Consider the following 18,164-nt stretch of genomic DNA (forward strand, 5'->3'; position numbering starts at 1 on the left):
TCAATTTTCAAAACTTTAAACACAGTAATTTAGGTAGCAGGAATATTAGATACAATCTATAACGTGAAAGAAATATTAGATTCCATCTATAAAGATCATGAATTTTTTTAATGACTTACAATAAAATCCGATACCTCATCTAGGATAATAATTTAGTTTTCTAGAGAATCAGAAATAAAAACTGAATAGTATACTTGTCTAAAACTTTAATCATGGATCTTTAAATGCTCTTTAATTCCAGGGAAAATCTAAATTATTAAAGTGCATAAGAATCCCTATCATTAAACAAAGCAAAACTTCTACCGACGAGGTGATAGGAGTCCTTTTTATTTACATCTACCAACAAACAAAAAAACACTAGATAGCTTTCCCTCCTGCTTGCCATTTGCTTCATTGTGAACGTCTCAAGGTCCTCTCAGGAGTTGATGTCCAAACCCTGAGATGAACCCTGGGAGGGAAGCAGGCCCACGGCAGAAGCTGTCGCACAAGCCTCCAGACGCAGGGAGGGCAGCATGGCTTGGGCCCGCACAGCGGGGCTGGTCGAGGGGAGAACTGGAATACTGTCAGTGCGTCTTTGCTCACCCACAGGGGCAGCCGTCCAAGTGAGGCTCAAAGGTACTGGACACTTCAGGTCTAAAGGCCCAAGTCCTATCAGGATTGTTTAAAGCAAGTTTCTCCCTATACCAATGGTTGGCCCAGAGGCAAGGTCTTACGAGGGTTTTTATTTTTAAAAGCCTCCCCTTCCCACTCTGGCCTGATGCCATTATGTGACAGCTTTCCTTTTTGGAATTCCTGGGGGAAAAAAATGTGATGGCTGCCTGCACATGTCTGTTGCTACTTTTAACTGCTCATCTATTTATGTATTCTCTTAACTAGACTGTGAGCTCCTCAAGGGTCCTTAATTCATCCCCTTCCTCCATGGAACTTCCTCAAGTGTCTTCTCAGTAACTGTTCCCTGTTGCCGTCTGCAATATAAATGTGACATTCTTTGTGAAAGTGTCTTAACTAAGGTGGTGTCCAATCAACAAATGCTTACTGGATTATCCATGCTAAAAACTGGACACAACTGGTTACCTCAGGGAAAGTCTTCATACTCATGCTGTCAGGATTATGTAAGGCCTATAGTCTAGATAATATATTTGGAGGACGGAAATGATTTTTTTTTTAAGCCAGAGAATTAGTCTTGGTTCAGCTCTCCTTAGTGTTTTAAAACCAACGTTCGATATCACACGAACAGAATAGTTTGCACCTCATTAATGTCTTTGGTATTCCTGAGCATCCATTCATCCATAGCCTTCTCTCAAGGTTTCCCCATGAAACATCCACCAAACTTCCCTACCCACTAAAACAAAACAAAACCCCTTTCCTTCCCATTCCCTGCAAAAGGGTTTATTAGAAGCCATAGCCAGTGTTTAGAGCCTTTCAAAAAAACCTGCAATCCAAACCCTCTCAACTGAATCAGGAGCAGAGCTGATTTCATGCCTATCCTGCCAGAGAGCAGGTCCTTCTCTTAGAATTTGCCTATCACTAGAAACCAAAAAAATCTGTTAGATGGCCTGAGAGGGTTCAGGTGTCACCTTGGGGTCATTATCCTTTTGTATTTTAGAGTTCTTTCACTGGGTTGGTCTGGCCTCATCACCAAAGCTCTGACCACAGTCATTCCAGCTGATCCTTTAACAGGACTATGAGGTACCAAAAAAATCACTGGGGCAGCCCAGAGAACGAGTAAGATTTATCTTTACATCTCAAAGGGTGTGGAACAGATCGACTTGCACAAAGCTGGATTATGGCATTTTACCTCCACTTCAGCATAGCTATTATGAGAAGAAATATTGTTCTAAGATTTTTAATTAGTTGCTTTTTTTTTTTTTTTTAAATGACTCAGATTGGGCATCCTCTTTCAAGGCTCATTCTCTCACTCCTGCTATGTATCAAATTCTTCCATTAAGAACTTCCCTTTTATCAGAAACCTGAAACCACAGAGCAGCTTTCCACTTCTTTAATTCTCCGTAAGGCATCACTATTATACTGTCATGTATGGATATGTGTATGTGTGTGCACGCGCACGTGAGCACGCATTTGTTTTATAAAAGTAAAAAGGCTCTCATTATCCTGTGTTTGATATAGGCACCCAAGTATGTAGATAGAAATTAAATAAAGGCCACAAAAACTTCCCAAGGAAGATCATTAAGAAGAAAAATCCTCTCTTCTCTTGCATCACACAGCTGGCCTTTGAGGCATGCCAGCTCAGAAAAAGGTATCACCGTGCTGACGGAAAGACCGGACCTTTCCCTCTTTGGGTGGTAGCTGAACTTCTGTTGGTGATCCGAGCAAAATACCTAACTCCCCATTTGTTCTAAGCATGTCTTTTCTTCAGCTTTCTTTCAAACAATGCCTTCACTCTCCCATTAGATATGAGGATGTGGACATTTGGACAGTGAGGTCCTGCTTGGGTAGCAGTCTCTTTCAAGAACGTGTTGGCTATGCAGAGAGAGGGAAGGATATGGGAGAATGGCAGGGGACGAGGGTGAGAGGGAAAGAAAACGTGTCTTCTAGTGGGAGCACTGGAAGAGAGCAAGCTTTTCATAGTTGCTGCCGGTATCTCATGAAGGCCCAGGCTGCCACCATGGTGAGGGCAAACGCTGGCACCAGCACCAGAGCTATGGGGATGCCATTTGGCTCTCCTTCACTTCGATGTCCTAGAGGCCCATTCTGCACCTGTAACTGGAAGGGAGAGAAAAACATTAACTCTAATGAGCAATGTGTGTTTATCCCAACTGAAGTGTCCAGGTTGACACATTACCTGGGTCACGCCCACCCAAAGCTGTAACCTCCAAGCACTATCTAGCAGAAGGAGTCCTCCCTGTTTGTTCCAAATTGATCCATCAGCGCCATCAACTCTTTGGAAAGAAGTCTGATGGGGAGGCATTTAACCTTGCTATGCTACTGACCTAAAGGGACCCGAGGGTGAGCAGATAACCTCTTCCTGTTTCTCTACTGCCTCCACCACGTTCTGTGTGTATCACACTAGGAAAATGAAGATAGGAGATGAAACCTATTGATCCTGTAGGGAACCTCAAAATTACTGGGCAGGGGCAGAGGGTGCCCACCTTCCTAGAAATGTTTACTTAGAAAGATTGCCAGTTCTGAGCAATGTTAACACAGGTACAGTGTCATTTTTGGAAATACTTCCCAATTCCCAAAAGGCACCAACTCCCTCCTGATATGGTGTCATGGCCTTCATCTCTACTTTGTAACACTAGACATAGACAAAGACAAAGAGGAAACTTATATGGAACAGAGGTAAAAGATTGAGAGGTAAACAAGTAAAAAGAAATCATATCCTAGGGGCGCCTGGGTGGCTCAGTCATTAAGCATCTGCCTTCAGCTCAGGTCATGATCTCAGGGTCCTGGGATCGAGCCCCACATCGGGCTCCCTGCTCGGCGAGAAGCCTGCTTCTCCCTCTCCCACTCCCCCTGCTTGTGTTCCTGCTCTCGCTATCTCCCTCTCTCTGTCAAATAAATAAATAAAATCTTCAAAAAAAAACCCAAAAGAAATCATATCCTAGTGGTAATAATTTTCCACTGCCTAATAAGCATTACCTTTTGAGGCTGGGTGGCATTTCTTCAACTTTTTTTTTTTTTCTTAGCAAGCCAGTGAATGGGGGACAGGGAGGTGTGGGGGGTGGGGGCAGGGGCAGAGGGAGAGAGAGAATCCTAAGCAGAGTCCATGCCCAGTGTGGAGCCTGGGCTCGATTAACTGACTGAGCCACCCAGGTGCCCCTCTTCATATTAATTTTTTTTTAAGATTTTATTTATTTATTTGACAGAGAGAGATGGCGAGAGCAGGAACACAAGCAGGGGAGAGGGAGAAGCAGGCTTCCCGCTGAGCAGGGAGCCCAATGTGGGGCTTGATCCCAGGACCCTGGGATCATGACCTGAGCCGAAGGCAGACACTTAACGATTGAGCCACCCAGGCGCCCCTCATATTAACTTTTAATAGCTAACTTGTAAGAGTTATGATACCATTTTGTTTCAGTTCAATTTAACCTCCTCATTATAACCCGTGAAAAGTCTGACCCTTCCATCTTGAAAGGCAGCGCTGCATAAACTACCTTTTCTATCCTCTAGCCCACCTCTACATCTTTTTTTTTTTAAGGTTTTATTTATTTGAGACAGAGAGAATGAGAGAGAGAGAGAGCACATGAGAGGGGAGAGGGTCAGAGGGAGAAGCAGGCTCCCTGCTGAGCAGGGAGCCCAATGCGGGACTCGATCCAGGGACTCCAGGATCATGACCTGAGCCGAAGGCAGTTGCTTAACCAACTGAGCCACCCAGGCACCCCCACCTCTACATCTTTCACTCATTTCCTGTTCAGATGTCCCGAGAGGGCATGCCCAATAATAAGATATGGTTTTTGGGGCTAGGCCAATTCTCTGACCAGACAGAGTTTTATTAGGGGTTACTATGTTTTATTAGGAATTATTTATGGATGTTTCCCAAAACGTGAACTTCAGAAATCATTTCCCACATGCCTTCAAAAAGAACTCTAATCATACCTGAAGTGTATAACCACATTCATTGCTTGCCTTTACTATTGCATAAAGTCCTCCATGCTTTAGAAACAGAAGAGCCAAGGCAGAAACAGCTAATTACCAATACTGTCTCCTATTGACCTGTTTTCTAATCCATCACACAGATTCTGCTTGCAACCCTGGTATCTCTCATGCCTCGCCCCTTCTGCTTTGTACCATCTCCTATCAAGCTCTTCTTCAGCCTCTGAAGCCTCACTCAAAAGAGCGGAGTGAGGCAATGACAGCATCATTTAAGAGGGCACACTGAACCTGTGTTGTAAATGCACCCCGAAGTCCTTGGTGCTAAGGGAGGAATTAGGTCTACCCGGCTTCTCTACCCATTATCCAAATTATAAAACACTAGGAACTAAGAAGTGGATGCAGGGAGAGGTGCTGCTTTGACTCAATTCTTTTAAAAAAATTATTTATTTATTAGAGAGAGAGAGATAGAGAGAGAGCGCATGAGGGCAGAGGGGTGGCGGGGGGCAGAGGGAAAAGCAGATTCCCCAATGAGCAGGGAGCCCGATGCTGGGCTCAATCTTGGGACTCCAGGATCATGACTTGAGCCGAAGGCAGACACTTAACCAACTAAGCCACCCAGGCATCCCTTGACTAAATTCTGAATTCCATGTCCTTTTTCCTGGAGATCCCCTTTGAGCATTAGAGCTTTGGTCAAGAGAGTCACCAAGTTGATAAGAAAAGGGTTCATGTGGTGATTGGGAAAAGTACACAGTGGGTATCAGAAAGCCCACCACCTCTACACTTCAAGTTTCATTAATAAATATGTTCAAGGGCAGACATAGGTTTCCTTCCCTACTAAAAAATAAAATTGATTCTGGTTGAATTTTCTCCCCATTTATTTTATTTTATTAAGATTTTATTTATTCATTTGACAGAGAGAGAGAGCACAACCAGGGGGAGCAGCAGAGGGAGAAGCAGGCTCCCTGCTGAGCAGGGAGCCCGATGTGGGACTCGATCCCAGGACCCCGGGATCATGACCTGAGCCGAAGGCAGATGCTTAACTGACTGAGCCACCCAGGCGCCCCTCCCCATTTATTTTAATTTGGTTGTCAAGCTTTACATTTAAGGTACATCGCCTGGAAGCTAGGACCTAGGCTGCAAGCAGACTGTCTGAATTTCCTTTCACGATAAGCAGAACTCCCTGAAGACCCCTGCCTGTGCCAGACAAGCTTTTCAAAAGAGTGAGAATGAAAGAAAAAAAAAAAAGCCAAATGCACTACCGAAGATTACGCTATATCCTCTATTCCCAAGAATGATACAAAAGCGGTGCCAGCTTGCTGGCTGCAAATAACACCTACCCTGTGCTGCACTCTTAGGGACACAGCATAGCCTGCATTACGAAAAAGGTCTACAGCATCTTGGTGCAGCAAGTTCCTTAGGTCTTGGCCATTTACCTGTCAAAAACAGCAAGAAAAGTAGTAAGAGAGGTAGAATCATAAGTCAAAGATTTATATTCATGTGACTAAACATTTAAAAACTACAGAGCAAATTCCAAGGACTAGGAGAATGGGGCAAGTACCATAGAACTCAGAGTCACTTTTTCCTAGAACTGAGGTTCCAAGGTTTAAAAAATAAAAAAAGTAGTCTTTCCACCTCAGGTCCTGCTGCCTGTTTCATTTTGAAACTTGGGTTTCTGTTACTGTACCTGTGTGTCTTCCTTGAGCATCGGCCTGCTTCCCTCCAGCTAACATGGTCTTCTGGGTTACCACCCTATCCTTTCCATTGCTAATCCCTGGCACTGCTTGCTTCAACTCTGGAAATATAACTCTATGAAACAAATTTATTCTGATGTGGTGCAAACCTACTAGCCCATTCTATTGTGGACAATTTCCCTTGATTCCATGGATACGCCCATCCTCCACAAATTTACTAATTTTACAGTATTTCTTTGATGATACAAATTCCCAAAAAATGCTTCAGTGTAGGTCAGTCCTACCATTTAGAGGTGAGGGATGACCAGCGGTATTAATACTTCTTAGTGTCAGGAATGACACTCTCCACAAGTGATATCTACCCTACGTCATACTCAGTGACACCGCATAGCCCACTTTATGCAAGATCCACACACCTTTTGTACACATCAACGTCATCAACAGCAACAGTGGCAAGAACACCTCATGTATTTATCTGCTAGGTTCTGTGCTGTATGCTTTCCATACGCTGTCTAATGTTGTTGTCACGATAATCCTATGAGGTAGACACCATTTTTATCTTGTTTTCATAGATGATGAAACTGGAGCTTAGCAAGGTAGATAATTTACCCAAAGTCATAGTAAGTGTAGGAGCTAGGGGTAGTGTTTTTAAATATCGGGAGTTAAGTTACAGTGCCCTTGCAATTGACTGTTCCTTCTGCACTACTGTTCTTCCACCTGGACTCACGAACTATTCTTAGCTGAAGAGCAAGTCATTGATTTATTCAAGCCTCTCATCTTCCTTGTTACTGTCTTCCTTCTCCAAGAGGTTCCTATCATTCCTCCACACAATCTCCTGCTAGGTGAATTACTCTAACAACACTTTGGTGTTATAGACTGTCTACCTTACTCTTAGAAAACTGACCACGATCTCTACTCCCTTCACACTTCCTATTCCTCTACTGAATCTGCTCATTATGCTCATCAAAACCTTCAATAACCTTTTTAGATTTTACCTGCATCCTTACCCATCTAGGAGTTCTTGCTGTTATTTCAACAAAGCACTTCATAAACTATTAGAATCCCTTGTCCCCATGATCTTCTGCCATCTTTCCAGTCCTGCACAACACACTGCATTTACTTTCCTTGTCATCACTGAGTTTAATGTACCTGGGGAAAAATACACACTCATACTTTCCAGCACAGATCCATGCTGGCTGACACTTGCTGTATCCTTATGACCATTCTACTCACCTGGTCAACTCCCTAATGAATGCTCAGCAGCAGCTGTTCCAGACCTTTCCTATCATCAAACCCCAGCTCTGATCCTATCTCCTCTCTCCAGATTCCTTTGCCTTATCTTTTTTGAGAATACTGATAACTCCTCACACTCCATGTTCTTTCTCTCCCTTTCAAAGTTTCGTGATAGCCTCTCACTGCTGCTTTGCCCTTCTTTCTGCATTAGATCCATTTCCTTTACCAAGGCTAAACCACCCACTGGTGCTCTCGGTCACATTCCTTCTAGCCTTCTTAGGGAACTTAAGTGATCACTTGCTCCTCTTGATTCCTTCATTATTATTGCTCTCTGCTCTTTCTCAACTAAAATTATCCTCCTCTATAAAGAAAAAAATATAAATATTTCTTGGAACCCATTAGCAGCCTCTTCCCATCTTCTGTCCTCTTCCTTTCATTGCAAAACTTGCTGAAAGAGCTGCTTGAGAGCTCTGCCTCCACTTCTTCTGCAGCCATGCACTCTATTCCCTGAAACTGCCAGAATATACAAGGTAGCAGGCAAGAATATTCTGTCCTGCGGGGCAGCAGTGACTTCCAATCATCAAATCCTATAGCCCTTTCCTAGTCACCAGACCTCCTCCCTTTTGCAGTTCTCTCTGGTCTCAGCTTCTGAAGACTTAGCTCCCTTAGTTCTTGAAGGATTCCTTTCCCAATTCCTCTTCTTCTCCTTCCTTCTTAAGGGAAGTAAGCATTCCTCAATGCCTGTAGTCCTCTGTCCCCATATTTTCTCTCCCATGGTGATCTTTCACAATTTCAAGTGTACTCTGCAAGACAACTCCCAAATTTTTTATCCTTATTTCTGCTTCTGGACTTGCCAGTTTCCTGCTGGGTGCCTGTACTGGAATATTCTGCTACACCCCAATTCAACATATCCAAAGCCTCCTTTTGACTTCCCACAAAACCAGACTATCCCACATTCCCTCTTATTGCCACAACCATTCCTTCAGACTAAAATTCTGTATTTTTAAACTCCGCTCCCTGTCGATGTTCACAAACAATACCTTATCAAATCCTATAGCCCTAACATACTGCCATTCCTCACATGCTATTTTCCTTCAGTTGCCTCTCTCTTTAGGTGGTGGATACTTTTAGATGAACTATTGTGTTCACCTTCTCACTGATTCACTTTCCTCTAGGCCCTCCCCCACTCTACCCTATTCAAACACTGTCTCCAGATCAAGCCTCCTAAAGGACCATTCTGTTTCTACAAAACTGGGAGCAGGGGAGAAGAGAGTGCATGCCTGATTTCTCGTTCTGGTGTGCAAAGTTCTCCAGGAAGTGGCTCCAACCCACTTCCTCAATTTAATCTCGCATTATTCCCTTTCATAAAGGGAATTACGAGAAAGGTCTACAGCATCTACATCACGTAATTCGCTGTCCCTAGGACATAAAACATATATCCTTACATTCATGTCTGTGCTCTATTTCCACCATCTGAATACACTTCCCTTTTTAAAAATTCTACGTATCTTCCAAGATTAACCTTAAACAGGATCAGCCCTGCTACCTATAGCGTAGAAGTGAATATAGTTTTCTAATTGATAGACTTTGATTTCATGCTACCAAGCCACCTTCTGATTATGCCTTTTGTTTGTTTTGGTAAACATGCCACAGGGAAAGAACTTCAGGAGTCCTAGAACCATCACAATGAATTTTCAACATCTCAACTTTCTAGTTAATCCCTGAGGGAGAGAATAGGTGTGAGATTGCTGACGATAGTGGGAAGGCTCATGTAACTCATCTAGCCCATGTGATAACTGTATTTCTCATTGTAAGGAAATAGGAATTTTCCCTTAGAGACAGACAAGTTAGGTTAATGATGCGGTCATGTCAACAAATGCCAAATATATCAGAGCTCAGTATCAGAGCCAAGTTTCATAGCGATAAGAATACAAGTGGGCGAACCGAGTCATTACATGACCTTCAATGGCAGGAGTACTGAGTTCAAAATCATCTTTGCAATCACAGTCAACAATAATTGACAGGAATCACTGCATATTTATTACCATGTCTGGAGCTGTCTCTTCATTTTACATGTACTAACTTAATTAGTTTTTGTAATAATCCTATGACTTAGGAACTCCCATTTTACAGATGATAAAACCTGGAAGGTTATTCAACTTGTCCATGGGCATATAGAATGGAAGTAGCAAAGCCAGGATTCAAATAGCCTGGCTGTAAAACCTTCACTTTAAAACACCAAGCCATCGAAATTTACATTGTAAGCAAGGATTTTACTTCAGCAACATATCACTATCCATCATGTTAGTAATGTAAATTGAATTTTTACTGGTTGTGCAGTTTCATTTCTATCTAGTATGTTATACACTTTCAAAAGTTTAGAGATTTGTATAACAATATACGGTGTTTATAGTGTTTTTATTCATGTGCATATATTGAAGCAGCATTAAAATTTAGATAAAATTGAGTCAAGCGCCAAGTCGTTGACAAGACCTTTCTAGATAACTCTGCTAGATGTGACGGATTTAGTTCTTTGAATCTCCATATTATGTAACTATCGTAAAGCTCAAAGTGAACTCTACCCTGTATTATATCACTTTACATTCTACTGTAAATAACTTGGAAAGGCGGTATCACAAAACTCATTATAACCCCTGTAATATCTGAAGAGTACTTAGAACAACACTTGAGTGTAATAAATGTCACATGATTTCCTGAGGTTTGCTTGCAGACTGCACCCTGGAAAAGCCTGATTGACATATTCTCAACATTATACCAAGCTGAAAGGCCTGGACTCGGCCAGCAGCTTTGCCTGCCCAATGACTCAATGTGTAACCTTGGTCCTCACCTGAGCCTCCTTCTGCTCATGGGGAAGAAGGACATTGGTGGTATCAGGCAAAAGAAGGTACCATACAGGGCGTAAGCCAATTACCAATCGTGCCTTTCAACCCTCCTAGTTAGCCTAAAGGTATTCTAGTATAAAAGGACTGTAACTCTAATTACTTAAAAAAATATAAGACCCCAGACAAGAGGCCCTTGAGACAGTCAAGGGGAATTTCTTTTTTAAAGAACCATTTCTTATCCTTTGCCCAAGGTAAAAACAGCCCCATAAAACAAATTATGATTCTTTGTCTCTTGATAAGGTCACCTCTAATCCAAAGCCAAATTAGCTTTCCAATGTTTGCCTCCTCTAAGCATTTTTAGATTCTACCTCATACTGACTAGCCACCAAGTTCCATAGATTTTACCCTTAAATATATGTGGAATTCACTCTTTCACCTTCCATACTAATATAGAACAGGGGTTCTCAAAGTGTGACCCAGAACCAGCAGCATTAGCATTCACCGGGGAACTTAAAAGTTAAAAGCAATCCATGCTTTCACAAGCCCTCCAAGTGACTCCACGTGAGTCAATTCTAACCTAAACTGCCTGAACCAATCTTTAACTGGTCTCTACACCCAGCCTACTTACCCTATTTAATACAAATTCTGTGCATACACAGAATTTTCCATTTACCAAAGTAGTGATTTTTCAAATATGAGTCTATGAACCCACCACAGGACACAGTGAAGTTAATACAGTGGGTCAAGACCAGTATTTAATTTTAAAACAGTGAAATTAAAAGAAAACATAACATAGAATGTATCACATATAGAAGGGATAAATACTGTTTTCTTGAGCTTTGCTTCAATTACATGTGTGTATGTATGTGCGTGCATGCATGCATGTGTGTGTGTATTACCTATTATAGGTCATAATTTAAAATGTCTGAATAACACTTGCCTATAGCAGTGCCTCTCACAATTTATTCAGACTTTATTCACACCCAGGGATCTTGCTATAATGCAGATTTTGAATCCAGTAAGTCTGGGAGGGTTCCTGAGACTCTGCATTTCTAATAAGCTCCCAAATAATGGCCAGATAGTCCTTGGACCTCACTTTTAGTCCCGAGAGCTACTCAACGGAGAAATCTTAGAACGCTGCTAAACTTGCTACTTCAGCTTTCTTAACTCATGGCACGGTTTCACTGAACCTGAGATATGGCAGATTTGCAACATGCTAGAAAATCCTGCTGACTGAATGTACAGAGAACTGAAATGGTGGTGTTCTGCTTACCAGATGGGGAAATGTACAGTTTTTTTGCCTTAACTATGGTTGTGAGCAATCTTTAAAAATTAGTCTATTTTCTGCCTTAGGAAATGAGTAAATTGAGTTAAAATTAGTTTTCTTCTTTTTTTTAAAGTTTAACTTTTCACCTGTGTGACTTTTATTTACTCATTTATTTTTTTTTCTTTTTTTTTTTTTTTAACTTTTTTTCTTTAAGATTTAATTTATTTGACAGAGAGACACAGTGAGAGAGGGAACACAAGCAGGGGGAGTGGGAGAGGGAGAAGCAGGCTTCCCGCTGAGCAGGGAGCCCAATGCGGGGCTCGATGCCAGGACCCTGGGACCATGACCTGAGCCGAAGGCAGATGCTTAACAACTGAGCCACCCAGGTGCCCCTATTTATTTATTTTAGAGAGTCAGAGAAACAGAGACAGAGAGACGTAGAGGGCAACGGAGAAATCTCAAGCAGGCTCCATGCCCAGCATGGAGCCCGATGCAGGGCTTGATCTCACAACTCTGAGATCAGGACCCGAGCCAAAATCAAGCGTCGGACACTTAACTGACAGAGCCACCCAGATACCCCCAAATTAGTTATCTTTGATGATTAATAGTTTTGAATTGCCTCAAGAACTCTAACTATAAAATAGTATCAATATAAATGTAGACAATGTAGAGAAGGAATGGACTCAGTTTAATAAGCACTGACCACAGATTATACTCTGGATATTTTAATTTTTTTTTTTGCCAAGATCCTGAAATGAATCACAGGTGGGGGGGGGCGGTTCTTTTTTTTTCAGAGTTGAAGAAGGAAAAAAAAAAACCAGATTATCTAGTTCTAATTAATCAGACCAAACCAAAAAAGTCCTTTATGGTATGATGCATTCAGAGAGCAGCTAACTTACTGCATGCTTACTCCATGTCAGCTATAAGCCTATCTGCTGAAGATACTGAGGTAGGAGGACAAAGTGCCTCGAGGCATCCTTTGTCTAAAGGATTCTGCATATTTCAATGTCCTGGCAGCCTATGTTTTGGGTTTGGATGAGGGTTTCTGGTGGGTCTTCCCCATTGATTTCTAAGCTATGGGCACAGGCAAGTCTTTCATTTTTCCAATCCGTCCATAGCACCTGGCATGGTGCTCTACAGGCTGTCAGGCACAGTAGTTGTAAATGTTGAGGACTACTCAGCTCTTTCATTCACCAAGTTAAGAATTCTATTCGACAAGAACATGAAACACAGCTGAGTAGTGGCCTGATTGGTGCCATTTTGTTATATAAGGGGTGTGGTCAAAAGGGAATATTCAGGGGGGTGGGAGGATGGGTTAGCCTGGTGATGGGTATTAAAGAGGGCACGTTCTGCATGGAGCACTGGGTATGTTATGCACAAACAATGAATCATGGAACACTACATCTAAAACGAATGATGTAATGTATGGTGATTAACATAAAAATAAAAATTTAAAAAAAAGGGAATATTCATGGGGCGCCTGGGTGGCTCAGTCATTGGGCATCTGTCTTCGGCTCAGGTCATGGTCCCAGGGTCCTGGGATCGAGCCCCGCATGGGGCTCCCTGCTCAGCGGGAAGCCTGCTTCTCCCTCTCCCACTCCCCCTGATTGTGTTCCCTCTCTCTGTCAAATAAATAAATAAAATCTTAAAAAAAAAAAGAATATTCATCTATTCAGTGTAGTAATCAGCTCACACCACCCTGAGCTTCATAAAAATGTAGACCTCACTGAGGACGGACTACTCTTGCCTATCCAGCTGCCTTCATTTAGGCAGACACACAAGGGAAATGACAAACCTAGTTTACACTTTTTTTCCACAAAAATAAAATTTCTCCAGGTTCCCTGGTAACCTATACAAGTATTAAATCGTCCTCACCATCACACACACAAAATAAAACTCTGGGTGAGGAATCTCCATCGCCAGCCCTCATCTCAACTTCAGGTTCATTCTATTGGTAATATCTGTTTTTGTTTCATGGTTGTCAGATGCAATAGGGCCTTAAAAATAATTTACATTAGTTAAAAAAATTTTTCTTCCTCCCTCCCCCCGCCCATTCTTTTAAGTTTAAACATTAAACAGAGATCACAGAGATCACCCTTAACTTTTGGTAAGAGGAAATTGCTTAAGTCATGCAATTATTTCATTTTACCTGAAATTAAGACAAAACATGGGCATTATTTTGAGAGAAATGGAAAGATTAAATTAATAGTCAATAATAACTCAGAGGAAATCTAGATCACTTAATGAGACTTGTATTAATTATCCAGATTGGATGTGCTAAGGAAGTGACATATTCTTAATCTGATTACCAAAAGTTAAAAAGAGAGAGTTGGGGCATATTTTACAACATGGAAAAATAACCTATGTGAAGAGAGTAGAAAAACCCATAAAGAATCAATGAGAATATAGGCTAATAAATAGTTCAGCATCACCATTTTACAGACTCCAAAGCCAGTAATAGAGCACTTAAGAACATCAGAGGGAGAGAGTGAGCTACAAAGGAGACATAACCATTTAACGGTTAATGCCCAACAAGTTCACTTAAGGAGAGAGCGGAGAAGATGGTGAGAGAGGCAACAGAGGCAGTATTTCTTAGGAACGGGGTCTAGAAACAAGAATTTTGGAGCAAACTCTTGGAAGGGAAACTGGAGTCAAATAAGATAGCCCTAGAAAGAATGAAGAGAATATGCTGGCCTTCTCCTCTTGTATATATGCTCCATTTTCTCTTTCTCAGTCTTCTTTATTTCTCTCCATATCTGTCTTATATTTTTGCCTTTTCTTCGCCAGGCATTTCCTCCCTCTCTTCTTTCCCATGTCTTAATTGGCCAAAACATAAACTTGAATCATTCTTTATGTCTTATATATTTGTAATATTTAATATTTTGTATAGATCTTTGTAATATTTCTCATGTAATAAATCTCGTATTTCTTTTACTTTGAAAAGTAAAATCCTCCTTGCTATAAATTTTAAAGTGAAGTGAGCTGAGTTTTTTTGACATTTACTTTTCTCTGCATGGACACCTATCTCTTACCATACCCTTTAAAAAAAAAACTTGAGTGGCCTTCCAATAATTTCTTTTCTCTATGAGGCAATGGTTCACTAAGAAAGGCTGCTCATCTTAGCTTATGTCTAATAATTCTCTCATACTAAGCTATATGACCTTTTCCCCCTAATTCTATCCTTTATAGAGAGACTGATTTCAGTTTTTATATAAAGCCATACATAAAATCTATTAATTCACCATGAAACTCTCTGTTTAGGATACCTAGTCCTAGCTCCTCATTTACCTCTTAGGAGGCAGTACATCATACTAATTAAGAGTACAGGCTCCAAATTCAGACAGACCGGTTTTAGTCCTCTGCCACCTACTAGTTGTGTGACCTTGGGCAAGCTGCTTGACCTCACCAAGACTCAACTTCCTTAGCTGCAAAACAATCATAATAAATGTACTCACCTCATAGGCTTATCACAATATTAAATAAATGTAAAGTTCTCAGCATACTACTCGGCATACGGTGCTCAAAAACTTCTAACCATTCTTATTTTTCAACAGTCTACCTTTTACCAAACCTTTTTGAATAATATGGCTGTCCTCTTAACCTCTGTACTTTCCAAAATGTAACCCAGGTCCCAGTGTTCTGAAGAGAATGTGGTATACATCACTTTAAACTGCATAGTTTCTACCTACATGCTATACTTTTAACAACCCACTCTTAAATTTTCCTTAATGTACCACTCAAGTTGATTTCATGTTTTGAGGATGTCTTTCTCCAGGGAGCTATAAGAAATAATCTACGTGTAAACTTCTCAGTATTGTTTGAGATAAAAGATATCTGTATCTCTCAAATTAAAAAACAGGATCTAAGAGAAGCTTAATGGTCTGAAAAGAGGCAAAATAGTTGGTGAGAAGGACAAAAATAGGATATTACCAGCCATGATACTATTTTTATGTTCTGGATCAGCCAACCTTTCTGGGCTTGCCTGAATTTCTCAACTTGTTCATTTGTTAAATATATAATGAACATTGTGCAAGGATACAAAAGGTTAAAAAAAGATCTAGTCCCTGCCCTTGAGGAACTTCTAGAAAAGAATCAAATTAAAGCTCACCATATAGTGTCTTATTACAAACAGCAGAGTGAAATGGGAGCCCAGTGGACAGATAGCCAAATGAGAATGCATACCAATTTTTCATCTTCATGATGAGTGAGAAGGGCTCTGAGTCTAAAAAGGACACCTAATTCCTACCTTCCTTTTGTGTCTCTTTGGTGTAAAGGAAGACACACATTAGTCTTTCAATTAACAAAAGGGAGGTGATAAAGTATAATTGAAGGACAACAATTGTGGGTTTTAAGTCCCTTTCCCCCACATCAGACCCTCATCCCTCCCTGTTCCCTGTCTTTTGAACTTGGCTAAGTAGCTTCACATTCTGGCCTGAATATGCCTTGTCTATCACATGAGGAATTATCCTCTTTGCTCTATGTTCAGGTTGGAAAAGGTGACTAATCAAGGTCCCTCCCACCAAATTCTACAATCCAGGTATTTCCAGACCCAAAAAGGCAGGGAGAAATCTTCCCAAGGAAGGGGCCAAGGGTAAGAACTGGGGTCTAGGGAGCAAGGAACAGCGAAGGAGGCCGAAGCCAGTTCTCACCGAGAGGATCTTATCACCCTCCTGGAGCCGCCCATCCAGGGCCGCAGCCCCATCCTCTTTGATGCGGCTGACGTAGATGCCACTGTCGTTGGAGACATACTGCTGATCTGTGCCACCGACGATGTTGAAGCCCAGCCCTGAGAAAATCATGGAGGAGTCGTAAAGGAGATAGTGGTGAAGAAGAAAGGGATTAGAGGAGAAGAAGAGAGAAAGAGGAAAGTTCTAGTGGGGAGGGGAGGCTGACGAGTCAACTGTGATGTAACTGGTCAATAGACTCGGGCAAAGCCAGTGAAGAGTGTCATCAACAGAGGTCAAGAGTACCCAGAGTTGGGCACTTAGACCAGGCAAGACTAAAAACATAAACGCAGTCATCAACATAGCTTGTTGAATATAAAAAGATCTCTACTGAACTCAGTGAAAGAATAATGGTGATTCTTATAAGATGTGCTTCTGGTCACATTCAATTTTGATTCTGCTGGTGGCATTTAAAGGACCCAAATCTTGACTTTCCTGCTATTAATGTAACAGGGTGAGTTGTGTTCATGAGAAGCCATGCTTTTAACTAATTAGCAAATTAACTATCTTTAATTCAGTGGAGAAGAGATTCCTAACCAAAGCTTCCCCTTCATACTTCCCTTCTCCCAATGTTCAGGACAGTTTGTGTATGGAGGTGTTTTGGAAGAAATGGTCTTAGGAGTTTCATTTATTTTTCTATTTTGAGTGTAGGCGTTGGCAGGAATCCTGGGAACCAGAAAGGTAACTGAAGCTTCAATAATAGGACTAAATCACCAAATTCATTGTTTCCTTTTCTAGCTCTAGTACAAACAACCGTGAATTTGGGTAGTTTGCCAAATTTTATTCACTGTAGGAAACTGACTACCCATGGATTAACAACTCTTCCATTCTCCCCCTCGCCCAAACCCCTGGCGATCACCCTTCTATTCTTTGCTTCTCTAAGTGACTAATTTAAATGGGTATAAAATTTCAGTTATGAAGATGAGTAAGTTCTGGAGATCTGATGTACAACTTGGTGCCTACAGATAACAATAATGTTACAGTACACTTAAATATCTATTAAGAGTAGGTCTCATTTAAGTGTTCTAACCATAATAAAATAAAATATTAAAAAGAAAGAAGACTAGTAAAGTGTCATTTCCGTGGACAAACCACTAAGTTGTGGAAAGAATTTCATGATACAAAAACCATTGTTATAAAGCGATTTTATCTATGCATTAAAAAGGAAAAAAAAAAAAACCTCCCTGGGGTTTTCTTTCTGTCGGATACTGTAGAATTCATAGCCATAGTGCCAAGAGAAAAGAAATACTTTGAAAACAATTAAAAAACAAAAATTCGGTGGCACGATTAGAAGGAATAGGCATAATCACCAGCTTACTATTGGTTTCGGTAGAAAACAGATACTTAAGGAGACATATGTGGGCTTCCTAAAAAATTCTCCCCATTAGTGGGATGAAAGCTTATGTGTGAAGTTCGCAGTATTAACGTAAGTACTAGCAAATCAATCTATGATTTAAGGAAATACATGGCCAAAGGGAGAGAAGCACCAGGCAACATCATTTAGATAGCATACCTTGTGGACAGACTATGTCAGCTAGAGAATGAAAAGGGTTTAAGATACAGGATAGCAACAGCTCTTTCTGAAAGATGACTATTTCAACTTCCTTGAAGAGAAGGGTATGAAACTTTTAAGTTACTAAATGGTTTCTCTTAGAACACTCTTAATTTGTATCATAGTGGGTGGAAAGGGGTTGGTAGGTAGTGATGAGATAAGACAGAAAGGTAGGTGAAACCTGATTAATAAAGGCTTTGAAATTACTTCAAAACTGTGATAGGTTTGAGCAGGGTGGCTGAGGACAATCAGCCTCTCACAATACTAGCACAAACTACTTGGAGAAAATCTTTCCGATCT

The 18,164-nt window shown here is 41.1% G+C and overlaps 1 protein-coding gene across 2 annotated transcripts in view; it reads right to left on the reverse strand.

The window, feature by feature from the left end:
- Nucleotides 1-802: 802 nt before the first annotated feature.
- Nucleotides 803-18,164, reverse strand: part of SYNJ2BP (synaptojanin 2 binding protein) — a 37,327-nt gene continuing 19,965 nt past the window's right edge. For both annotated transcript variants that reach the window (XM_045901115.3, XM_045901116.3), the window contains 3 exons: nucleotides 16,238-16,374; nucleotides 5,892-5,987; nucleotides 803-2,724 (listed from right to left, as the gene is read on the reverse strand). In XM_045901115.3, the coding sequence (XP_045757071.1) occupies nucleotides 2,584-2,724; nucleotides 5,892-5,987; nucleotides 16,238-16,374 (374 nt within the window). In that variant the 3' untranslated portion in view covers nucleotides 803-2,583. The remainder of the gene's footprint in view (nucleotides 2,725-5,891; nucleotides 5,988-16,237; nucleotides 16,375-18,164) is intronic.

This window comes from Mirounga angustirostris, unplaced genomic scaffold (assembly GCF_029215605.1).
Source record: "Mirounga angustirostris isolate CCGP_5_RB_7025 unplaced genomic scaffold, mMirAng1.0.hap1 SCAF_9, whole genome shotgun sequence".
Taxonomy (NCBI): Eukaryota; Metazoa; Chordata; class Mammalia; order Carnivora; family Phocidae; genus Mirounga; species Mirounga angustirostris.